Source organism: Hylobates moloch, unplaced genomic scaffold, assembly GCF_009828535.3.
Source record: "Hylobates moloch isolate HMO894 unplaced genomic scaffold, HMol_V3 SCAFFOLD_4, whole genome shotgun sequence".
In the NCBI taxonomy this organism is placed as follows: Eukaryota; Metazoa; Chordata; class Mammalia; order Primates; family Hylobatidae; genus Hylobates; species Hylobates moloch.
This window is the reverse complement of record NW_026652279.1, coordinates 136,976,988-137,003,177: the sequence shown is the minus strand read 5'-3', so window position 1 is coordinate 137,003,177 and position 26,190 is coordinate 136,976,988. Positions and strand designations below refer to the sequence as shown.

At 38.7% G+C, this 26,190-nt stretch overlaps 1 protein-coding gene across 8 annotated transcripts in view; it reads right to left on the bottom strand.

The window, feature by feature from the left end:
• Positions 1 to 26,190, bottom strand: part of LMO7 (LIM domain 7) — a 232,843-nt gene that overhangs the window by 41,130 nt on the left and 165,523 nt on the right. For 5 of the 8 annotated variants that reach the window (XM_032151028.2, XM_058437985.1, XM_032151031.2 and 2 more), the window contains 8 exons: positions 24,003 to 24,033; positions 22,684 to 22,797; positions 18,552 to 18,750; positions 14,862 to 15,114; positions 13,646 to 13,927; positions 11,221 to 11,940; positions 10,214 to 10,243; positions 1,453 to 1,570 (listed from right to left, as the gene is read on the bottom strand). In XM_032151028.2, coding sequence (XP_032006919.1) covers positions 1,453 to 1,570; positions 10,214 to 10,243; positions 11,221 to 11,940; positions 13,646 to 13,927; positions 14,862 to 15,114; positions 18,552 to 18,750; positions 22,684 to 22,797; positions 24,003 to 24,033 — 1,747 coding nt within the window. The remainder of the gene's footprint in view (positions 1 to 1,452; positions 1,571 to 10,213; positions 10,244 to 11,220; positions 11,941 to 13,645; positions 13,928 to 14,861; positions 15,115 to 18,551; positions 18,751 to 22,683; positions 22,798 to 24,002; positions 24,034 to 26,190) is intronic. The other 3 variants (XM_032151042.2, XM_032151043.2, XM_058437986.1) reach the window with 2 other exon arrangements.

Here is a 26,190-nt window from a genome sequence, read left to right as displayed (position 1 = left end):
GCTTTGGAAAGGCTTTAACTGGGAAGGCGAGACTTGAGTATGCAATTTCAGAAGGGTTAAGTCCACCTAGGTCAGGGCAACAAGGAACACGTGGCAGGAACAAACCAACACCTGTCCCCCATATCCCCAGGAACGTTAAACCTAACCTTGCTGGGTGACCCCAGGGACAATCAACCTAATTCAGCTTTTCAATTCCCCCCAGAAACCTAGGCTGGTTCTGACACCCAGGGGGTTAAGACATTTTACAAGATATAAAGTTTTCCATGTCTCCAAAATAGAGAACTGCTAAGAACTGTTAGTGGCATTCCAGTCCAAACAGAAGCACATTCAAGGTCTCAGACAAAACCAAATTTCACCCCCAGGGCATGCAAAGTACGTTTGGTTTATACCCCTTGCAAGCCCACAGAGCCACTCCTGCTTTAAAAACAGCCTGAGACCAATATGAACTCCTTCCAGAAAGAACAAAAGCAATGCGCATTTAGTCCTATAGCATAACTGGCATGAATTTTTATCTGATTCAACCTAATAAGCCCTTAATACTTACTTTCACACCAGAAAATTAACCATGTATTTTGGCAAAGTGATATTGAATTACTGTTTCTTGACAGTTAAATTGAGTTCCCAATTAAAAGAGGCACTGGAATTTAGACAGGTAGCCAGGGCAGGGGTTTCTTCATTTCTGAGACTATTAATTCCTTTGAAAATTAAGATTTACTCTGACTCCTTTGTTCATGCTATTGCTCAACTCTCACCATAAAGTTGTCCTCAAATTCCTTTGGGTTTGCTCTGATAGTTTGTCTACTGTATTTCTTTGCATTTCTTCAGTTTATCACAATTACTGTACTCAAAAAAATGGTCAAGCTTTTTTCTTCAGGATCAAAACTAAAGAGTAAGTCTATAGCTATATAAACACCTGGATATATGTCAACTCTGCAAAAACATTTCATTTTGGTTCATATTATTGACTTCTTCAGCCAAGATATTGCTCTGAGTTATATTACTTATTTCTCCCCAAATCTCCTTAATTAACTCTTAATTACTAACCCTGTTCATCTTTCTTTACTGACGCCAAGGTCTCTGCCAGAACCCTGTTCCTCTTCTCTCCCTAAACTTTGGCCAGGTCTTTCCCATCAGAGTATAGTTAATGTGCGTATCCCAAATTCAACCACCAAAACAAGTAAATAAGTTCACTATACTGCAAGGAAGCACTCACATTTTTGAGAACAGAGAATATTAGAAAATAAACATCCAGGTATATTTTTCACAATGGCCTTTAAAATATACAACAATAATAGAAAAAAAAGGTTTAAAAATCTTTGTAAAGGAAGTTGGTCACATTTTATACAGAATTGAATTCTGTAATAGCAAGGAAAATGGTCTTGAGTATATTGACTTTAAGAGAAGCAAAGTCAAACAAATACACTCTCTACCCCCAACCCCCAAAATACTCACATCCTGCCATTTCTGATCTTGTTCTTTTAATTGTGATTTTATTTTCTGCATCTCCTCGTAACGCAGCTGACGCAAGTTTTGAACATCCTCTGCGCTGACATCGCTCATGGACTTACTCCTACAACAAAAGGACTCATGGTTACTATGGAAGTTCACGTGACCAGACTTAGGGGTTAAACTGAGGTTGGACTTATATTTGGAAATTCCACCTAAATTTCTACCTAGACGCTTCAGTGATAGTATCACAGAAGTAGCACTACAGAGATAAATGGTGTTTTTCCAAAACTCAGAAACAAGAGCACTCGAGTGTGAATTTTTTCACAAAATGGCTAGATTAGCCCTATACAAGTCTCAAAAAAAAAAAACAAAAAAAACCCAAGGTTCACATTTAAAGAGGTCAATGCATGAAAGGATTACTTTAGGAAAAAAATAGTCACTAGAATTATCTCTATTTTCTATCTCCTTCAAAGATAATCTGCTGAGGTTTGGCTGCCTTTTCTGGGCACTGATTAATAATTTAATGTTTACCTGATATTTTTCTCAAGTTCAATACCATGAATAAATGTGCTGTTGATTCTAAAAGATTCTATAAGATCTGCCCTACCACTGCACTAGACTTGTTCTGAAAGCACCACAGGTAGTTTCTAATAGTCCTTTATAATACCTCTATAATCCTCTTCTTTTATTAGGGCAGCTTGCATGCATTCAACTTGTAACACAAGGATGGACTGAGGTTAAGCTTTGGAAGAGCTCAATCCACAATAGAATCCAATGAACAGAGTGGGGCGTTGGGCACAGGCACATGTGTGCTCTCTACATGCACATAAAAGAGCCAGGTAAACTATACCAGAGGGGAAAGAGAGATTGAGGGTGGTCTCAAGGAAAGGGAGAGGTCAGATCTAAACACTGAGGAGAAGTAGGAATGAGAGAAAGAGCTTTTGAAGCTCTTTCCTACTGATCTTTCATACTGCACTCCTGACTTTAAGTAACTGTACACCTCCTGCCTGGGCATCTAAATTTTGCCTTGCAAGATGTTGCCATCATTATTTCTTTTAAAGCATGTTTGCTCTTAGCTAGTTCAGGAATTCCTAGCTTAGCTAGCTCATGGAATTATAATTTCTAAACTATTCCCAATGCCATAATTAAGGAACCAGTCCTTCCTTTGACTCATTTCCAATTGCTTCTTGAATAATCTTTCTGCATGGATATCCCCTAGGCACTTCAATTGTCAAAGGACTGATTAAAATAATATCTAGAAGGGATTTTGTAAACTGTAACTCACTAAATGCATGGTTATTGTGGATGTGACCAAACGCAATCTTGTCCCCAAACCTGCTTTTCCTCTTGTGGTTACTAATGTTGCTACCTGCCCTCCAATCATCCACATCTGAAACCTAAGAACCACTTTTCACCTTTGTTTCTCCCTTCTCCCCACTTTCCATTAGTTATCAAGTCCTTTCATTCAGTGTCTCTTTCTTTCCATCTCTATTGCCAACACCCTAGATCAGAGTACAGTCAACTCACCTAGACTTCCAAAATGGCTTCTTAAATTAATACCCAACCTCCAGTTTCAACAAACATCTTCCCTAAACTATTCCCTCTGATTCAAAAGCCCTCTACCAGTATACATAACTTCTTAAATGCCATTCATACCTCAGGACCCCTGGACAGGTATTTCCAACTTCCTGATCATTCTCCACTTGGAAGTCTAATAGGCATCTCAAGTTTGTCACAGATAAAAAAACCGATTGTCCTCTTCACAACCTGCTCAGCTCTCACTCTCCTTATATCAGTAAAGGTCACCTCTATCCTTCACAACATTAGGTCACACATCTTGGAGTCATCCCAGATTCTTCTCTTTCTCTCATATACCATAACTGGTCCCATCAGTAAATCCTGTCCCTCTGCCTTCTAAATATATCTAGAACACAACCACTTCTTACCATCTGCACCATTACACCCTGATCCAAGCGACTCCTACCTGGATGATTACAATTATTACAATAATCACACTGCTACCTAGATTATAACAATTATCACATCATCTCCTACCCGGATTATTACAATTATTATAATAATCACATCACATCACTGACCTAGATTACAACAGTCTCCCTGCTTCCACCCCTTCCTACCCAAAAGCAGCCAGAGAGTGCCTTTCAGACTGCACTCAGATCATGGTATACCTCTACTCAGCACTCACTACTTTCTTCCCATTTCATTAGAGTTAAATTAAAGACAGGTTCTTCCAAAACCTAAGAGGTCCACTATCCCTGGTTCCTACCTCCTTCTCTGTGCTCATCAGCACCATGCCCCCACTCCCTCTGCTCCAGCCAACTGGCTTCCCTGCCCTGCTCACACCTCCTGCTTTTCCCCCTACTCTTCAATCTGCCTGGAATGCTCTTCACCCAGATATCCACATAGCTTCTCTCTCACTTCCAGTCATCTGCTTAAATGCGCCCTCTGTATTTCCTTCTCTGACCACCTTACCAGAAATAATAAATGCCCCTCTCCCCTGACCCACCCTAGTCCTTTCTCCTTCATAGTATTTCTCACCATCATGTACATTTATTTACCTATCACTTGCCTTGCCCTGTAAGATTATAAAGCAGGAATTTTCTGATTTGTTTGCTGGTACATCACCTGTACCTGAAGGGGAGCCCAGCCTGCAGTAGATGCTCAATAAATGTGTTAAATTAATGATCTAGATAATATTCAGCACTTTGATAAAGTCTTCCCAGCTCATCCATATCAAAGCTGATCTGTGCCTCCTCTCAATCCCTCTACTGCTTCAGCTACACCTTTTTCATAGTACTGAACCCTCAGCCTTATGTCTGTTACAGTGCATGTGTGTCTGTGTGTGCATGTGCATGTTTGGATTCTCTTCCTCACAAGTCATGTGTTGCTTAGGAGGAAAACATATTAGCAGCACAAGGCAGGCAGGATATACTCATTCAATGTCTATGGTAAGAATGAGGTAGGTTTTCTCACATTTAATCAAGCAAAATTTGCTATACTTAAAATGTTTCTAATTCTTTTTGTAAGATTATATGGCTATCCACAGTTCCATGAAGAAAGTTTTACAGGATTTATTAAGGACTATTAAGGAACAAATTATATCGAGAGAATATATGAGGACATATATGAATATAGATGGATCTATTAATGTAATATATCTAACTAGGTATGACTACTTATAAAACTGATTTGTGTGAATTTGAGAATATAAATTCACGTAAGTCATACTATGAAGAATGAGGCTATTTGAACTAATACTATGACAGACTCACTAAGAAGAGGCAGGAAAAATTTTTCAAGAACCAGGCATGAGGGGTATGTAGACACTCAACACATGAGATTACATAAACTCCAGAACAAAAAAAAACAAAGGATGCGAATATTTTATTTTATTTTTTTTTATTTTATTTTTTTTTGAGACGAAGTCTTGCTCTTTCGCCCAGGCTGGAGTGCAGTGGCGCAATCTCGGCTCACTGCAAGCTCCGCCTCCCGGGTTCACGCCATTCTCCTGCCTCAGCCTCTCCGAGTAGCTGGGACTACAGGCGCCCGCCACCACGCCCGGCTAATTTTTTGTATTTTTTTTTTTTTTTTTTTTTTTTTTTTTTAGTAGAGACGGGGTTTCACCCTGGTCTCGATCTCCTGACCTTGTGATCCGCCCGCCTCGGCCTCCCAAAGTGCTGGGATTACAAGCGTGAGCCACCGCGCCCGGCCGATCTTTTGATGGGAGGAAGGCTAGAAGGCCCAGCATCTCCCAGGGTTGCTCTGCTTTGGCCCTAATCCTCCTACACCATGCAATGCTAAGGTGTCTTCCCATGAAATGTGCTTCTTAAGGCAGAGGTTGCATCCTCCTCCTGGGTGCCCCCAACACGGAGCAGAACCTGGCACACAGGTGGTCCTTAATGTGAACAAAGTGAACCAAATACACTCTGGAGTAGACAAGTCCCTGTGTAAGGCAGGAACATGAGCACGGCTCACTCCCTAGGGTACAAAAAGTTACCCACATCGAGCATGCACACATTGTATAGCAGCTGGAGCCAGGCACTGCAACGAGCCAGGAGGGGAGGGCTACAGGCCCAGCCGTGGTGCCAGTTTTCACCCCACCCTAACACATATCAGATCACTTCCAAGCCCCCATTTCTCACCTGCTAAGTGAGGAAGGGATTGTTATGAGAACTGGATTTGGCTGTGTGGGTTGCATTTTTAAAACCATCTGGGCCATATACTAATTCTCATTAAAGCAAACATGATTGTTTGGGATCTCCCAAAAGCTAACTCTCCAAGCTGCTTCAAATCAGAGAGGTCACCCCAGACCACAGTGATAAAATACAGAACTTTTGTAGTAGAGGAAGGACTCTCTGAGCCAGATCACAAAGAATTCTTCCCTCCCTTATCAGCATTAATGGCATAATATTCAGCTTCTGAGGGCTTACTGTGTGCCAGCAACCTCGCCAAGCAGTCTACGTGAATTATCTCAGAGGCGAAGCCCTAGTCCGGTTCTACCACTCACAAGCCACATGTCCTTGGGAAAGCTGCAATATTTGTTTCTCTATCTCCACATGCCTATCTGTCGGCCTCACAGATTTGAGATAAGTACCAGAGATAGCATCAGTAAAATTGTTTGGGAAAACTAGGAAGGATTGCACAGCTCTAGTATGTTGTGTTGAATGAAGGATGATTAGCTGGCAAATCACATCATATGTCTCTTAGAAGTCCTGCTTCATTTGTATTTCCTTATTTGGAAAGGCTCCAATTTAGAACTGCAACTGGATTTTTTCCAAAAAATACAGATCTAGCATCTTGCCTTTCTGTTGAATAGAATTTTTTTAAAATAGCAATTAGAAGGGAAAAGAGGAAGTTTAAGGAAGAAGGTGTCAATCATAAAACAAGGTTGCTAAAGTCTTACTCTCTTCTCCCACTATGCAGATTGCCTACTATGCTCCTGTCACTTTTTGGCTAGTTTTAAGGCGTTTCCTTTTAGAACTCACTTCCAGGAACTTTATAGGTGACTATCTAAGGAGTAAGGATCAAAAAGGACCAGCATGTGGCAAATTTTCTCAAATATAAAATCACGGATAGCCTTATACAGCAAACAGAAATTCCATGATACTAGGGTTAAGGCTCCCCAACTTTCGGAGGGAGATAGGAACATACTGATTTATGTACCTCTGAGTATATTTCCATCAGGTACTATAGGAATTCTCTGAAGAGCAATCAATGCTAAAACTTGGGCAAGAGGCTTTGGAATTACCATACACTAGAATAAAAAGGCAACGTGATGAAGATTTTTCATTTATAGATTTATAGTCTCAATGAGGGTTCCTCAGTAGCACCACTGCTGACATTTTGGGGCCAGAAAACTATTTGTTGTAGGGCACTCCTGTGTACTGTAGGACATTTAGCAGCATCTCTGGCTATGAAGGCACTAGTTGCCAGTAGCGCACACACCCCCACCCACCCAATGAGACAATAAAAAATGCCTCCAGACATTGCCAAATGTCTCCTGGGGGTGGAGGGAAATCCCTAGAAATAACCGAAATTGGCTTTTTTTTCCCTTTCTTTTTTGCTGTCATAAGCCTTTATAATTCTACAGACTCTTTTGGCCAAACCCATAAGTGAAATGTGGGTGACTTAATTGTCTTTTATTACAACTTCATGTGAAATCAGTGCTCATTTCCTATTAATACTGGCAACAGATTCAACAGCTTAATCACATACAAGATTATTTCTATATATTCTTACAAACAATTTTGTCATAAATTGCTTCTGCCAAAACACATGACCAAATTTTCAAGTTTCATGAAACCATACAGACATAAATCCATGCAAGACGAAAGCGCACAGAAGAAACGACTACCACATACAAAGTGTCTTAAAAATAAACAGACAAACTGACAGGTGTTAAATGCCAAACAAAAGGCAAGCCAGAAATTAAGTCTCAGACTTCAGAAGATATTGCACATTTCTCTTTAACCCAGTCCTTACAAAAAAGAAAGCATTCATGTTATAGGCAGTTATTTTTCAATGACAGCATGTTGAGCAATAATGCTTTTCCAGGTAACTATGCCAAGCTTGACAATGTGCATTATGTTCAGAGAAATATCACCCAGCATACACATGAAACAAGTTCTAGATTAAAAGCCTACATTTAATCCAATTTAAATTTCTATTTTCTTTTCACTGCAGCAAATCTACTTAAGAAAAGCACCAGTAGGCAGGGCATGATGGCTCACATCTGTAATCCTAACACTTTGGGAGGCCAAGGCAGGGGGAATGCTTGGGCCCAGGAGCTTGAGACCAGCCTGGGCAACATAGCAAGACTCCATCTCGAAAGAAAAGAAAAGAAAAGAAAAGAAAAGGAAAGAAAAGAAAAGAAAAGAAAAGGAAAGGAAAGGAAAGGAAAGGAAAGGAAAGGAAAGGAAAGGAAAGGAAAGGAAGGAAAGAAAGAGAAAAAGTACTGGTAACTGATTAGACTAGAGAAAAATCCTGTTATAGATTTGACTTATTTGACTTCAAGTGGTCCAAAACACACTTGAGTTTTCTGAGGACACATTCATATTATAATGCTTTCCATTGTTTGTGACACGTCATGCATTATTCAGTCTCAATTTACAGACAGTCTTGCTTTATTTGTGTAGTTACCTTGGCATTGAACTGCATGCAGAACAGCCTTTAAAACAAATATTGTACTATCAGAACAACTATCTTGGAATAGAAAATATTTGCTGCTGTTAGCTCTAATCTAGAAAAATCTTTAGCTTTTCAAGCTTTGGTCTTAGGTTACTGTCTTCTTCTCTAACTCAGTCATATAATTTACCCCTCACTACGGGGAACACATTCAGCCACTGAAATGGTTGTACATGTTGACATTCCCACCACATACTTGTACCCTAGGTACTTGTATTCCCTTTAAGAAAAGCAACTATTTCTGAGAGCTGCTTACATTATAAAGTTATATTTACTTTACAAAATGAAGATTTTTCTGAAAGTTACAATTCAACATGCTTAAAGCTGCAAAGAGATTTTTAATCAAGTTAAAACGGCTTTCCTATGACTTGAGAGTAGCAAACGCTTAAGCATCATGCAGATGAGCTGGAAAGGGGATAATGTGCCTTTGCATGGCACACAGAAAGCATGCAGGGACCCTGGTTTTTAAAATCAGTGGCTAACAAGTACCTGCAATTTGTTGCCTGTGGCTCAGTTACACCTTTGGCATCTAGAATGGTTATACTGCTTTACGTTTAGTAGCTTCCAACATTTCTGAATTATCAAAACTATAAAAAGCTGTCAAAACTAGAGATTCTTAGAGATGAAGTAAATCCTTGTAAGGGAAGATACTAAGCTACTAAGGCTTGAGCAGATTAAAACATCTGTCATCCTTTAACTCTCTTCCTCTTGCTCAAACACTATTAGCCCTTAGATTCACAAAGTTACAGAAAGTTTGGTGGAAAATATTAAGATATAGCCACCTTGTGATTTTGTACTAAGAACGAATAAATTATTTACTATAAATGTAGTTTTTGCCTGTAATCCCAGCACTTTGGGAAGTCGAGGTGGATGGATCACCTGAGGTCAGGAGTTTGACACCAGCCTGACCAATCTGGTGAAACCCCGTCTCTACTAAAAATACAAAAATTAGCAGAGTGTGGTGGCATGTAACTGTAGTCCCAGCTACTCGGGAGGCTGAGACAGGAGAATTGCTTGAACGTGGGAGGTGGAAGTTGCTGTGAGCCAAAATTGTGCCACTGCACTCCAGCCTGGGCGACAGAGCAAGACTCCGTCTCAAAAAAAAAAAAAAAAAAAGTAGTTTTTGCGAGAGTGATATTAGAAATTAAAAAGATTTTGGCAGTTTTTTTTTTTTTTTTTGAGACAGAGTCTCGCTCTGTCGCCCAGGCTGGAGTGTGGTGACGCGATCTCCACTCACTGCAAGCTCCACCTCCCAGGTTCACGCCATTCTCCTGCCTCAGCCTCTCCGAGTAGCTGGGACTACAGGCGTCCGCCACCACGCCCGACTAATTTTTTGTATTTTTTAGTACAGATGGGGTTTCACTGTGGTCTCGATCTCCTGACCTCGTGATCCGCCCGCCTCGGCCTCCCAAAGTGCTGGGATTACAAGCGTGAGCCACCACGCCCGGCCGATTTTTGCAGTTTTTGAAGGTCTATTTTGCACTATAAACATAGCCATGCTATAACTTTTTTTTCCTAATCAGGAATCTTGAAAATATAATACTTCCAAATACCACCTAGGGAAGTTTAATGAATCCCTACTAACGAAGTTCCCAGTTGGCCGATTATAGGATAATGTCAACTGGGTGTATTCTAAACTTGAAGTAAATGCTGATATTCTTTTTCCATCACAGATTTTCTAAAATGTGGTAATCTGGGCTTTAGCATCCATAAATCAGAATTTTAATCTATGTAGCAACCAAATACCAAAATATATATACCTAATCTTAGGCAAGTGCTTTTGTTACTTTTAATCAACTCATTAAATTTTTAAAAAGGAAAAAAGAAGGGATGGAGCTAAAGTTTAAATTTTTAATAAAACAAATAATTTTATCATGCACTGGGCACCAAGACACAGAAATATTACCATTAGGTTGCAAAATAAACATTTCCCATTTAAAAAATCTCATGCACAGCACACAACACCCCCATTTAGTGACATGCCATGCCAGAAATACAGTAAGTTATAAAAAGAACAAACAACACGCACAGATTTTTTACTGTGAACCACATAACTTACCCATTCTCACCATAAATCTTTTGAAAGAGTCTAAGAAACCAGAAAACCAAAAATTAAAAAGTCATTTTTCCCAGTCATATTAGTTTCTAAACGTTCAATGTCTTTCACTTAAGAATCTAATTGGAGATGGACAAATCTCAAAAGGTCACTTCTTCCATCATGCTCTTGATCATGTCTCAAGTTCTCATCAATTTCCTATCTCAGGAAATTCAGATTAAGCAAAATGAAGAATTTCCTCAATTTACTCTGAGCTAACAAATCCATAAGAAAAGACTTCCCATTGTCAGGAACTGTTAAGTTAGATTTGGATCCTCTAATTTTAGTCAACCTAATCAGATTTGTCCATCTCTAAGTTCCACAAACTGAACACTCATCAAAAAGGCAAGTTGCATAATACAAACTATCAAAATGGCCATGATTACATACACATAAAATTCGGCAGACAACAAATACCATTCATGCATTTTAACATCAACGTTTACTCTGAACTTTATAAATAAAAATAAGTTACAAATGACAGCCCAAGAAACCTAGGCCAAAAACAAAAATTAAGTTAAATGAAATTTGCAATGCCATATTTTAAGGGAAAATTTCACCCCCCCAAAAAAATCAGACACTCTAAAATGTGAGCAACACATAAAACCAAACTATAACCAGACTGTTACAAAAATGCCTGAACATGAGAAGTCCAGAAATATAAGTTGGAAAACATTTTTATGAAACTTCATATTGGTGAATAGTACCACGGTACTGCTTAAGTCAAAGGCAAGGTTTATGTATATACAGTCTTAAATAGGCCTAAATTATTTAGAGATATGCAAATATGGAATTGCACTTTTTCTACAAAATGACTGAGGGTTTTTCAAAGCAAATTAAATTTTACAGGATGCTTCAAAATGGCACGCGACATGCAGAGTTGAGCAACACGATGTGCTGCTTTCTCGCATGAGAAAAGTTACACAAGACCATCCATTACAAGCAAAATCCTTGCAGAAGCACACTCTGACCTCTCCACCATCAGCCTTTTCTTGTGCCTAAGTCTGCTGGCCTCCCGGATGGCCTCCCATCTCTGCAAGTCAGCCTCACTGCAGGGGCCAGGGGTGAAACTGATGGGAGGCACGGTAGTTCCCAGTTTCCAGGACTGAATCTTACGTGTCAGCATGTCATCTTTCTTCTGCCGATATGAAGGAACTAATATTCTACAGCTATTACTTTTTTCTTTGGATGGGCATGTCCTTTCAAGTACACAGAGAAATTTTGCTTGAATTTCTGGAGGAAGAGTCCAGGGTTCGGGAAAAGGGATTGGGTGGTATCTATCTGGGGCCCCGGACAGCGGCACTTCTTTCTTCTGTGCTGGAATTCGGCGAACAATCATATCATCTTTTTCCAAATCCGGAAGTACAAGTTCACCTTCTCTACACTGTAAAATTATATCTCGTTCTACAGAATCATCTTGCTCAGAGAACTTTCTAAAGTCTTCAAAAGCTCGGAGAACATACGGATTTGCATGGAAAGCCCCAGTCTTTCTGACAAAGAAATCATCATTCTCTAAGTCAGGATCCAGGGCTGCCATCTCGAGGTCATCTCTTCTATAGCCTGGTGCATAAGAGAGATTCTTCCTGCGGGTTATGAGCCTTGGGCCAGAAGTGGGATCAATTTTGGTATGTGTTTCGGAAGACAAGATGTCATCAGAGTATGTTTGGAGGGCCTGAAGCAGTAAAAACTGACTGATGCACAGAGAGGAAAAAGGAAAGAGAATCTTATTAAGTTTGGGAAGAAAGGGTAATTAGCAGATCGACTAGCCAAAGGTGATTAGCAGACCAACTAGCCAGTTACTGAGGGTAAATTATTTTAGAGGACCATTGGGGGGACTCTTGCTAGGAAAACAGACTAGCATTTAATCCAACACCCATGACTTTCCTGGATAATCTCTAAAGAAATAAGAGCAGAGCATACTTCTCAGGAAAGTTGGGCACCAGGGAGGCCACAGATGGGGCTGGAGCATGGACTAAGTAACCCTCCCAGGCACACACAAAAGCCACTCCCTGGTATTTTTTTTTTTTTTTTTTTTTTTTGAGACAGAGTCTCGCTCTGTCGCCCAGGCTGAGTGCAGTGCTGCGATCTCGGCTCACTGCAACCTCTGCCTCCTGGGTTCAAGCAATTCATCTCCCTCAGCCTTCCAAGTAGCTGGGAGTACAGGGGCCCCCTATTATGCCTGGCTAATTTTTGTATATTTAGTAGAGATAAGTTTTCACCATTTTAGCCAAGCTGGTCTCGAACTCCTGACCTCAAGTGATCCACCTGCTCTGGCCTCCCAAAGTGCTGGGATTATAGGCGTGAGCCACCGCGCCTGGCCCCTGGTATCCCTTTCTCATTCCATTTGCCACAGTGGCCTAAGTGCCCCCTGAAGAAGAAGGAATCATCTTTGAAAGTTTCACGAGTTGGGCATCATGCACTTTATGCAATAGGTAGATGTAATCAGCAGGAAAAAGGGAAAATAAATTGCTCTGAAGTTTTATAAAAGAGCTCAAGGAATCTTTCCTTTGCATTTTCCCTAGACTTGCCCTTCCCAGTCTCTATCTGAAAGTTATTTCCTTTTTCCACATCTCCACACACAGCAAAACTGTGAAATTAGGTAAACTTTCTAACAAGCCTTTTTGAACTGGCTTTTCAAAAAGAACTGCCACATGTAAATATATCCTGTCTCACACATGATTGTGCTAAAGAAGAATGTTGAATCCTACAGACTTCCAAGCTGATGTAGTTGCACAGAAAGCAGCGTGTTATACATTACGCTTTTGTACTAAGTCCACTGAGTCAGGTTTCCTGATTCAGTGCAATCAGGTCCCAGGTTAATGGAGCAGCAGAAGCAGGCAGAGGGGTGTCTGAGGCCAGACCCGCAGCAGGCAGGCTCATGCAGACAGGGGCACCTGGGCTCATCCGAAGCACTACTGCTTCTCCTGGCTGCATGGGAGTCCGGTGATTTTACAGCCCGTTTGGTAGCTAATTCCAGCAAGAGTGAAGGTCTTTGGCAGTTGCCGTCTAGCCTACGCTCTGCTTTTTGTGCTCGACTAAAAACGGTGGCGCTTCTGTCAGAACCTGAGTCCTCATCCTCAGAGTCTGAATTCCTTCTACTGTGAGTGACATGAAGAAAAGAAGGGAGGAGGGAATGAGACAAAGAATTGGAGAAAAACAGAACTACTAAAAATAATGCCGTGCTATGACTATGTATAGAACAGGGCTTTTTAAGATCTGGATCCTCAGGTTTAAATTTAAACAGAAATTCATTTCCATTATATAGGTTCTGTAGATACTAGAGAACTAATTAGACTTTCTCTGTCTCTCTTATTATTATAAAAAAACATGCACATAGAACCCCAGCTGGGGTACTGAATGAACACTGGTGTAACAGAAACATGCACAACGACAAACCTGAATCCCTGAAATTCTTTATACCATGGCTTATAAGTTTCCCTTTTTATTCTTTTCCAGTTCACATCTTCTGGGGTCCAACATTTGGGAAGAAACTGATCAAAAGCATTCCCTGGGTTTGGCATGACTGGACTGAGCTTGCGCACATAAAGATCATCCTTTACAGTGTTGGGTATGTTTCTTGTCTTTGCTTTTTCCTCTTCCAAATAGCAAGAGGACCTTGAAGTTCTTTGTACAGTTGGCCAGTTCTCCACATTGGTGCCCCAAATCCTCCTCTGATTACTGTTCAAAACATCCAACCGGTTAAGATACTGTATGAGCATTTGTGACACAGAACACAAACGGCATGCTTTCTGGTTCACAAAGTTTACACCACTGTGGACAAAGGAAATTAGTTTCCATTCTCATCACCACCACAGCTCCTAGGACAAAGTTATTATAACAGCATCTTATTTTAATTCAAGGATAGCTAGATACACATGGGCCAAAGATACTTCATTAGAAGCTGTGTTAAAAGGAAGAGGCACATAACAAACAATTTGGGGTGTTACTTTCTGAATTAAAATCAGCAGCATAATAGACAGCCAGATCCAGGACAAGTATTTCTGACCTTGTCAGTCCATATAGCCCCGTGGCAAACATATCAGGAGAAAATATTTGCGGACAAGAATTAGGAGAGGTGATTTTCGAGATGAAACTCTGGGGCCTCTTTTTCACTTGGAATCTACGGTTGGCTAAGTCATCCAAAACTATGTCAGGAAACCTTCGTTCATCCTCAGAGTCCGAACCACTTTCAAAACCGTACGCCTCCCCGTGAGAGGAAGCTGGATTTGCAAAACCACACTCTGTTCTGCTAATTTGCTGAGAAATTAAACGATTCTTTTCATGTCCACTAAGATCAATCAAAAAAGGAAAAACATTACATGGCAGGGCTCATCATGAACAATATAAATTATCTGGTAAGCTGAAAAATACCAATAAACTGAAGTCATGCATCTAAAAAAAGACCTAGCAAATCATATGCTGACATTCTAAAACAGAAGAAATGGCTTCAAGATATGTATAACTAAAAATAGAGGGATGAAAAATATTCTCACTAGTCAAGCTTAATATATGATCTATGAAACACATTTAAGAGCCATTCTTTTTACCACATTTAACATCCCACCACATTCGAAAAGCATACGAAACTCAATAATCACACCCATCTCAGTACCTTGAAAATGTTCCATCTGCTTCTGTATAAACCGGGCTTGCCCAGCTTCTTCTGTTATCCTCATGTTTGTCTGGCTTTTTCTTCCTCAGAGGTGCTGGTACATAGGATGGCTGTCTACTTTTGTTGGGTAAAAAACGATTGAAGGGTAACGCAGTCTTTGGCTCAACAGCCGAAATCCTTCTATACGACATATCATCTTTATTATAATCCTGCATCTTGAATGTAAATTCCGAATCTGTATCACTTTCAAAACCTATAAAGGAGGCACAAGAATTTGCTTTACTCTCCAGATTATTCGCCTAACTGAAACCCACACAGCGCGCCTGCTTTGTCTTTCCCTTAGAAACCCAGTGCTGCCACTGCTAACTGCAGGGAATATTTTTAGAAATTTGTCACGAAGTTGTGATAAGATCCATTAGGAGGAACTTGCTTTGCATACTGGAGGCACATGCAGTACATTCTTTTGCTGTTGTAGGCTCTAAGCAGAAAAAGTCCTATTTTACTAGTGAGCCCCTTTTCTTCTCAATCTCTGCCTCCATGATTTTCCATAAGATTTGTTGATGTAATATATAGAAATAAAATCTAGCAATGGAGTCACAGATACTTAAAACAACATTCAAAAATAATTCTAGGAGAACTCAGTAATTTAAAATAAGGCACGCAGCTATCTATAATATATGTGAGGTGAGAGATCAGGAAGGATGTGGAAAGTGAAGCAAAAAAAAAAAAAAAAAAAAAAAACAAGCTTGTAAAGGGTCTGGATAGATCCTATGAACCAGAATCACACATTAGATAAGAGGTTGGACTGGATGACTTCTAAAGTTCCAAAGGAATCTCAAGTCTTATGCCCAAATGAAAGCACAGAACTCACAGTTTCTTCAGAGTGGCCATGGAAATTATACCGGGAACCTTGTATTATGATTCAAAATCATTTAAACACAAATTCAAAAGAACACCCTTTGATACTCCTCAAGGTCAGACAGATACAAATAGTAATCTGCTTTCTTAAAAGATGAAGAATAAATCTACTCTTTTAAAGACAAAGGAAGAAAAGAGGGGAGAACAACATTACAGATCCAAGCCAAGTTGTCTCTCTTTCCCACCCTTCTCTTCCTGCCTCCTGTGCATTTGTAAAGGTTTGGAAGTGTTACTTCCTTCTCACCAGCGTTCTCTCCGGGCCTGGCTGTGCACAGTGCCTGACAGCTACAAGCTCTCAGCAGGTTGAGCACCTGCAGGGTCAACCTGAGTTAAATGCAGTCTCTTCCCCTCCCTCCTGCCTGGCAGGAAGCTACAGTAAATAACACTGAGAACAGTCTACAGGAAGTCGCTTAATATACTATGAGACAGGGACAGAGCTATGAGACAGGGACAGAGTAAAAGGAGAGTAGAGTCTTGGCAAAAGAGAGAAAGTAAACGCAGCTATGACCATGAGGAGTAGTAGTCAATAAACTGGTGCTTTCTTTTTACCACCTTCTAAAAAATCAGACATTTACGTCTCATTTCCAATAAGTTTATCAATTACTCTTGCCAAAATCTATACATGTGGAATTTTAAAGTCATAAAGATACTATTTTACTTTTTAATTTTTAAGATATTTTTTTAGCCCAGTACAGTGCCCTGCAGAGAATTTTTCCCCCAAAGTATCATTCTTGATATGAGTTTTCATGTAGAACTAGAGAATGTGACATTGCAATTCTGTTATCCTAAAAATATTACCCTACATTATAGTGCTCATCAATTTAGGACTACAATCTAGAGGGTGGCAGTAGAATTTCAACACGCTGATCACAAAAGAGCTTTAACGTCCTGGTGCCTCCATCCCAGGCTTTTTTTCACCGCTTAGTTGTAATTTCCAAGACTTCACTTACGCACTCTTTAAACAAGGTCTGCAGCCCCATTTCCAAGATCAGAAAGGGATGTGACAGTGGCACTCTGCTTTTGGTTACATGGACAGGTGCCCATTCCAACAAGGATCTGAGAAGACGACTTAGATTCCACACCGCTGGGTGGGCCACTGCATCTGAACTGACTGAAGCCTGCATATTCCCACATGCCCTCTATCTCTTCCCCTTTTATTCCTTGGCTAGATATAAATTCCAACATTACATGGAGTAGGTTCTTCAGTCAGGGCAAAGAAACATAGCGGGTTCAGAACTTCAGCCTCTGCTTTTACAGCTTTAACCACTCAGATGAATCACATACTCAGATTCATTTCCTTAAACGTATTGGAATAATCGTCATCTGGGCTATGAAAATGTCACACCTTGACAGCAAACAGCCAATACATGTGGCAGTAATTATAAAGGTTAATGTTTAAGTAGCGTTTCACATTTTTTATTTTTAAAAACTACTACTCTAAAAGATAAAGCATTCAGGTTTTTTGTTACCATGCTTAATAAATTGTTGATTGATTTTTTGGAAAACAAATTCATAGTATGTTGTATTTATATAAGTTTCACATCAGAAGTAAAACAAAGAATAAATTCTATTTAATGATGTGCATACTGAAGTATTTAGGACAAGTGTGATATATTCTGAAATGCCTCAAAAAATAAGATGATTAAATTACAATAGAGAAAGAAAGAGGGAGGGAGGGAGAAAGGGAAAAAGAGAGACAGGAGAGAGAAATGGGTATAAGATAAAGCATGCATAGTAAAACATCATGGTGGAATTAGGCAGCGAATACATGTGTGTTCGCTGTACAATTATGTTTAAGTTTGCTCATTTTTGACATTTTTGTCATAGATATGCTAGGAAAAATATCTAGAAATAGAAAAGTAATATTCCAAATACACAAGCAATGTAAAACCCCTAACAATCAAGCACAAATTCACAGCCAGAACTCAATGTTTTCACGTTGATGTCGATAGAAGTACAGAAATATTTCAAAAAAAAAAAACTTCGTGATTTCAATCCAGTCAAATCTGAATAGCTGGAGATGTACAGTCAGAAATTGCTGACGCTATACCCAGTAGCCACAGGAATAAGATGTGCATTGAAATAACTGAACTGACTATAAGCTTGGGATTTTGAAAGAAGGTTCCTTCCCACAACAGAATGTCTCTAACATGTTCCTTTCACACTCGCTCTGTCCTGGGTCAGCTCTGACCCTGAAAGGACCAAAAGAGGATTTCTACCAGCATGTTAGGTGGTGGTATATTACTCAATCTACAAAGTTTAACATAATATTCTATCATGATAGATAGCAATCATTTCTTCTCATCTATAGAAATAATTGTAAAAATATTTTTCTTTTTTTGCTTAGGAGAATTTTTTTAATCTTAAGAAAAATGCCAAGGATGAAAGTTACTCAGAAACTAGAAGAGATTTTTTTTTTTTGAAGAATCTTATATTCCTATGTTTAGATATATCAGTTTATAGAACTCTTGAACATAAATCAAGCCTGAATCTGGAGAGAGAAGTGCCAGGATAGATTATCACTGATAAAACAGGCCACAATTAACTGTCACCTCCCAGTCGTTTCCAGAAACGAAATTTTTCAAAAATGAAACTATTACCATCATGAAGGAGAAAAAAATAACAAAACCCCCAATTATACTTGAGTCTCTATGAAAATCCACTTCTAAGTGAAATTTTTGCCTAGTTTTCACTCCATTTTTCTATTCTCTCCTGTTCCCAGTTCTCCCTTGATATGCAAACAAATAAACTGACAGCCAAAACACAACACACCTTCACGCCCCCCTCTCAACGTGATATCAGAGGAGCAGCTTGTCAATGACCTCGAGCCCAAAGAGTCCAAGCTTTCAAAGGAATCTTCTCTCTTATGGTGCCTTGGAGGAGCAAGAAATTCTCCACGTTCAGGACACCAGATATCACCGTAGCCACTGTCCCTGCCACTTCTTTTCAGGAAGCTGGAGTCTTCAAGTGCCTAAAGAAAACATTTTTTAAAGAATGGTAAGTTATATAAACTTCCAAAAAATACAATCAATCAGTTATTACTTGCTTGTTTGCCTAATTTAAGTTGGGTTTTATTTGACATGTAAGGCATGAGGTTTCTCTGTCAGACACAGAAAAAAGCTGATGAAAAACAGAAAATAAATTTGTAATTGTTTCCCCACAACTGATACAATAAAGAGGTATTCAATATTCAAAGTAATAATAAGGAGATATTCAATATTATTTAATAAACTAGTAAATATGTTCTACTTAAAAATAAGGAAAATTACTAGTTTAATGAAAGTTCATAGAGTAATATTGAAATGCTAAACTCAGTTATTACAGTTCTCTAGCAATAAATGTGAAAAGAGTCAAAGAGAAAAACTAACCTTAACTTAGTCATCCACAAGGAGATAAATCAGCAAGATTATATTCACTCTATCTGCAGGAAATATTTGTGATGGCTTATATAACATAAAACTTTAACAACTGAAGTTATTTAACTCTCCCCCCAGAAAAATAAAAAGGAGCAAGTGGGCATAAATTTCACAGAATTCATTTACTTTCACTAATTACACAACCTAGTTCTAAGGTCCTGGCAGCTGGCTTATCCTTCTTGTTGAATCAAGGGAAGCATACTTGTTTGCTGACATATATAACTTCTTCTCTATGGACCTAAATAAAACATTTGTTTGGCTCATATAAAGGACACACAGAAACATCACAAATGATGTTAACTGTAGGTTTGTGAATTATATAGCACTTACTCAAGATAAGCACTTTTAACTAACATTCTTCTGTGAATGTTAGTGACAAAATATAACCTGGCTTTTTAAACATTAGGATGTGAGTAAAATTTACAAAGCCCATGGTGTAGTCCTGACTTATAGTAATCATGAATATCTAGTAACTACAATTTTTTAATATGGCAAAGATAATTTTGTCATAGTAAAAACCAGAAATGTTATTTTCAGATGAGCTTACTAATACAGAGACAATTTAAAGAACCTAGTAATTACTAACAATCAAACATATTATGTGAACCTTGATTAAGTCATGATTCAAAATAAAAAGTGCTATGAAAAGTAGCTGGAGACAAGTATGAAAGTTTTAATGTCAACTCAATATTAGATAATGGGGAATATCTGAGTTTTCTTAAGTATAGTAAACATTGTAGCTACATAGAAGAATATTGATATTCTTAGGAGATGCATACTGAGTATTTGGGGGAGAAATATACCTGCAGTTTATATTAAAATGGTTAAGTAAAAACATAAATGGATGGATAAACACATATGTAGATAAAGCCAGTATGGAAAATTGTAATAATTGAACCAGATGGTACATATCTGGGTATTTGTTGTACTCTTCTTTCAACTTTTAATTATAAATATTTTCAACATATGAAAAAGCTGAAGAGTTTGCAGTGAATAATTAGCAGCTGTCTCAGGCATACTTTTGATCTAATACCATCAATTCATGATTCAATTATTTGACAAGTGTCTGGAGCACCAGTAAGGTCTAGTAGATTTCAGGGAGATTTCATGTGCTTTAGATGCCGACACCCTGGCATTAGAGTTGACATCCTGTCATGAAAATGCAAGTGCCTACCTTACATCCCGCTACTTCCAAGCAGATGGGGAAGCCAGGCCTAACGCTGGTGCTGCCAAAATGCTTCTCAAAATACAGAAAGATTTTTTTAAATTTAAGTGTTTAGATCTATCAGGTTTCTTAGACACGTATTTGTTAAGGCCTTAGAGTTCAACACTCAAGATGGATATTTGACCTCATAAATGTTAAAGTTATTGATGACAGCCACTTCAGTTATAAAATAACCTTTGGCCCTGGTGCCTGGCTTTTAAGGAGGCACCCTGACAAGTCAATTAAAATGAGTCACCTCCAACTTCCAAGATGACTGACTGAGGTGCTACAACTTCCACCAATGATTTTTTAATTGGTATTTTATATTAGCTTTTAAGCATTATCTGGTTAAATGGGAAATGCCTGATGAACACATTGGTTTTGATTTTAATAGAACTGATACAAAACATATGATATAGTCACATGCTTCTAACAGCTACCCCCACTTTATTATAATGGAATGGAACCACAACCTTAGTTTTATACACCATAAGGTCTTCATCTACCTCCTCTGGTTTTGAAACTGGTAACAGGAAACAGCCTTTGATAAAGCATTCCTGGCACAGACACTGTACCAGGATTATTCAACCTGAGTCAGACTGTCATTAAAAGGACCAAAGGCTATAAAGAGGGCCCTAGTACATAAGCCAAAGTCCTACATGGTTTTTTTTTTTTTTTTTAGACGGAGTTTTGCTCTTGTTGCTCAGGCTTGGCTCACCACAACCTCTGCCTCCCAGGTTCAAGTGATTCTCCCGCCTCAGCCTCCCGAGTAGCTGGGATTACAGGCATGTATCACCACACCCAGCTAATTTTGTATTTTTAGTAGAGATAGGGTTTCTCCATGTTGGTCAGGCTGGTCTTGAACTCCTGACTTCAGGTGATCTGCCCGCCTCAGCCTCCCAAAGTGCTGGGATTACAGGCATGAGCCACTGTGCCCAGCCTCCTACATAGGTTTTAACCAAAAGTTTTATTAGCTGAAATAACTGTAAGTCAAGGCTCTGCCTGTGCTCAAAGCCCCCTGAAATTCCTCCATTAGAGCCTCACCATTCTTCATTGCAGTGACCAATATGCTCACCTATCTTAGACAATTGTGCTTTATGAGGTTAGGTAGTCTCTCATGAGTGTTTTCCTAACACTTAGTACTATGTGTATGCATGTTAATATCTCAGCTATTTCCTGAATTAACTTATTCAAGGAATTTGAATAGAGCATTATTGAGCCCTTACATTTTGGGGGTGAACAGGAATACCTGTATCTTCTAGGCTCTATAATCCTACCTCTTGCTATATATAACACATGTGGCTGGGCTCAGGCAAAATTATTTAAAGATCAAGGTAGGTGCAAGCCAAGGTTATCACGTTCATCCTGGCCTAAAAGGTCTTCCAATCACAGCAACTAATATTTATTGCACCCTTGTAATGTGCTAGAGGCTAATGCTAAATGCCTTACTGGTGTGGTATCATTTAACCATTAAAGAAACCCATGAAACAATGACTACTAATTAGATGATGAAACACCATTGTGACTACACAAAAGGGCTCTTCTGAGTCCTACGAATTTCCCTGAATAAATATCCCTACCCAGAGAAATTCGTTTTACCCATGTGGATCTTATAAATGAAGATTTGGCAGAACTATGGTCAGTCCTGGCACTTGGCTCTCTGCAAATGGTCCTCAAGCATTCAAAAGGCTGTCACATTGATTCCAAAATATGAAGGACTAGAAATGTGTATAAAACAAAAGATTCTAAATTTAAAACCTTATATCAAGTTTCAGTTAACACCATGTCCTACTCTTTAGGAAACAGAGGCGGCATGGTAGAATCGTGGGGATATGAAAGTGTGGGCATTAAAGACTATCATCTATGACAAGAACACATTACTACAAAGAAATTGGGTAAATTCCATGCGTGTTAACAATCCAGGAAGCATCTCTCTACTACAGGTTGAGTTTACAATGAGTATAGCAATACTTAAGCTACATAAAGTGTGTAAGGAAGGAAGCCAATGCATGTGTCATCAAATTATGCAGAATTAAAAGGTAAGCAAGTCTCTCTACCTTGGAAATTACTCTGGAATAGACCCAACTCACTCCTTGGTGGTGGCACATAAAGCCAGTAAGTGAGTAATATTCCTCTTTACTCAGTCCAATTGGGAGTGAGACAAAGAGAGTCGGAGTTGCCACATTTGTTATAAAGGAGAAGGAGAAGAAAAAGAAGAGAGGAGGAAGAGAAAGCAGTGATACTGTATTACAGCAGTAATCTTACATAGATGTAGTTTACTTACCTTCGTCAGGGCTTGTCCTAAAAGATTCTCAAAAGCTTTCAAATTAAGATGGGGACCATTATAGTATGGGTTGCTTTGTGCTTTTCTTCCCAGCCAGTACAATGTTATCAAAACCTTAAAAAAAAAAAAAATCCATGAACAACAAGATTAGTTGATTAGCAACCAATTGCAAGCTCAAATGTAGGTGAGTACTGCAGATAAATGATAGCACATATTACTCTGTAGGTGAAAAGCAGACTTTCTTTTAAGTTTATGGGAAGGGGAAAAGTCATTAAAAATCCTAATTTTTCTTGCTAAATTTTCCTGTCTCTGAGTAAGTTCTTAGACCAAAAGTCCAGACTCCAAAAGGCAGTCATTCATATACTCTACTAGTATGTATGAAGAGGGAAAAAAATAAGAGAAAACACAAATGAAACTTTTAAAGCAATCAATATTTTTTCATCGAACTTACAGAATGATCACCTAAACATCAATAATTGTGAGCTTCCTTAATGAGGATGTTAAAGTTTTTAATGAAGCTGCAACATTTTTAGATATTCCTGCAATTTCCATAAAATATTGTAAGGCATATGAGTCTACATTGATGAATTACCCAGAGTCCTTAAACAGTCAGTGCTTTTCCTTGAAGTCTAAATTGGTAGCTTCCTATTTACTCCCATAAAAATCTTAAAATGTGTTTACTTGCCTTTAGCATATTACTAACACATAACAAACAGCTTCCTAAATCTAACCTATCCTCTTATAACACTCTAACAATATGTTTTTAAATTTAATTTTATTTTAAGTTCTGGGATACATGTGCAGGATGTGCAGGTTTGTTCCGTAGGTAACCGTGTGCCATTGTGGTTTGCTGCCCCTATCAATCCATCACCTGGCTATTAAGTCCCACATGCATTAGCTATTTATTCTGAGGCTCTCCTTCCCTCCATCACCTGATAGGCCCCAATGTGTGTTGTTCTCCTCCCTGTGTCCATGCGTTCTCATTGGTCAGCTCTAGAATACTATGCAGCCATTGAAAGAAACAAGATCATGTCCTTTGCAGGGACATGGTCAGAGCTGGAAGCCATTATCCTCAGCAAACTAATGCAGGAACAGAAAACCAAATACCACACGTTCTCCCTTATAAGTGGGAGCTGAACAACCTAACCATATATTGTAATGCATATATTTAAACATATTTACTGTTTGTAACTGATTGGTTTGTAGCAAAAAATTAATTAGAAAAGAGATGTATAGTATGCTTTCAGATTCACTGCCTTCTTACAGAACATGGAAGTGAAAGCTACTTATAACGCTCCATTAAGGTAACTATATCTTACATTTTTCACTCTCCTATCAGTCTCTTCTTGCCTGTAAAGAAAGAAAATATCTATTAGGTAATATCCGTGAACCTTAAATTATTAATTATAGCTAGAAAAAACCTCATTTTTATTCTAAAGTTCTATGAATATTAATATCACATGGAAGTTCAAATCTCTTAGAGCTCATATTATCTCCATCAGAAGAATTTTTCCATATTCATTGATTTGACAAAAGTATAATACATTGATTTTCTGTATTCATTGATATTCATTAATATAATTGTCAGTTTTCTATAAAAAGCAGTGCTGTTTTTTCATTTTATTCATTTTAGTCCAATTTTTAAATACATTATGTGCATTTTTTGTATTTCCTTCTTAAACAACGTTTAAGCCCAATGAGGGGGGATCAGTGTGTTCATGAAAAAAAACTAGGAAATGGGGAAAAAAGCCTTAAAAACACAAAGAAAAATAAAAGCGACTTTGCACTGAGGTTTTTTTCTTCATCATCCATAAGGTTTTTCATCCAAGTTCCCCAGAGCAAACTGCTCAGAGACTTTGACCCTGCAAATGTTGAAAAGTGGCAGTTTAAAAAACAGCCATGAACCTCTGCCTGAAGAAACTTCTCTGTATTATAAGAATCATGGATTTTTTGCTCACATATGAAAGGGCATGATATTTATGGGAGAAGTTAAAAAGAGGCAGATGGCACCACAGTACTGAAGAAGCAACAATATGCTACTTCACAAAGGGATGGGTCATCCTAAAAAGAAAGCACTTCCCCTCATTAGAGACACTTAAGCAGGATCGGTGTGAATTCATAGACTTGTAGAAGCCTGATTAAGAAAGCTTCTAATTGGCCTGTCCAGTCTAACAGCACAGTAGTATACTTTAAAATATACAGACATCTATATATGCATGTAGAAGACACCAGCATAAAACACATATATATTCATATATACAAAGAAAAAGTAAAAGGAGAATGTGAGTACACAGAGACAAATTTTTAACTTAGCTTTCAAAGAATCAACAAGGCAACTGAGACCATTCCTTTCCAGAAAACAAACATGTACTGAAATGAACCTAAGAATAGCATGCACCTCTTACCCACCTCCCAAAAAAAATCTCAACAATGAAATTCATGAACTCTCACACTACTGATGGAAATGTAAATTGGTACAACTACTTAAACTCTTAAGTCACTTGGTAATATCTATTCAAGCTAAATACATTGATATTCTATGACCTAATAATTCCATTCCTAGGTATACATCCAACATAAACGCTTATATATGTTAACAAAAAGTTATATACAAGAATGTTTATCACAGCACTATTCATCGCAACAAAAACCAGAAGCAGCATAGATGTCCTTAACATTATAATAGATAAATCCACATAATGAAACATCATATGGCAATGAAAATAACCTTCAACTACATTCAACCACAAGTTCAACCTCTCAAATAACAGAAAGAAAAAGAAGCCAAATGCAAAAGAGTACAGGTTGTACTATTCCATTCATATAAAGTACAAAGACAGGCTGAATAAAAAAATGCTGTTAGAAGTCAGGGTAGTGGTTACCCTTGTGGGAAGACAATGACAGAAGAGATTAGAAGAGGATAGGGTGCTAGGATGACAATTGTTTATGCTTCGATCTGGAAGCTGGATACTTACGTGTGCTCAGTTTCCAAAAAGTATTTAAGTTGTACATTTATAATATGTATACTTTTCTGTATATTATCCTTCAAAAAAGTAAACGAGCAGAATAAATTTCACAGCCCATGTGCTCAAGCCATAGCTTATCTGTTGAGTAAAAAGAAAATTATCTTATAAAAATCCACAGCAATGGCCGGGTGCAGTGGCTCAAGCCTGTAATCCCAGCACTTTGGGAGGCCGAGGCAGGCGCATCCCCTGAGGTCAGGAGTTCGAGACCAGCCTGGCCAACATGGGGAAACCCCGTCTCTACTAAAAGGACAAAAATTAGCTGGGCATGGTGGTGGGCGCCTGTAATCCCAGCTACTCAGGAGGCTGAGGCAGGAGAACAGCTTGAACCCGGGAGGCGGAGGTTGCAGTGAGCTGAGATTGCGCCACTGCATTCCAGCCTGGGTGACAAGAGCAAGACTCCATCTCAAAAATCAAACAAACAAACAAACAAAAACCCAGCACTTTAACTTAGAAGTAGTAAGTGGGGAAAGTCACTAGAAGC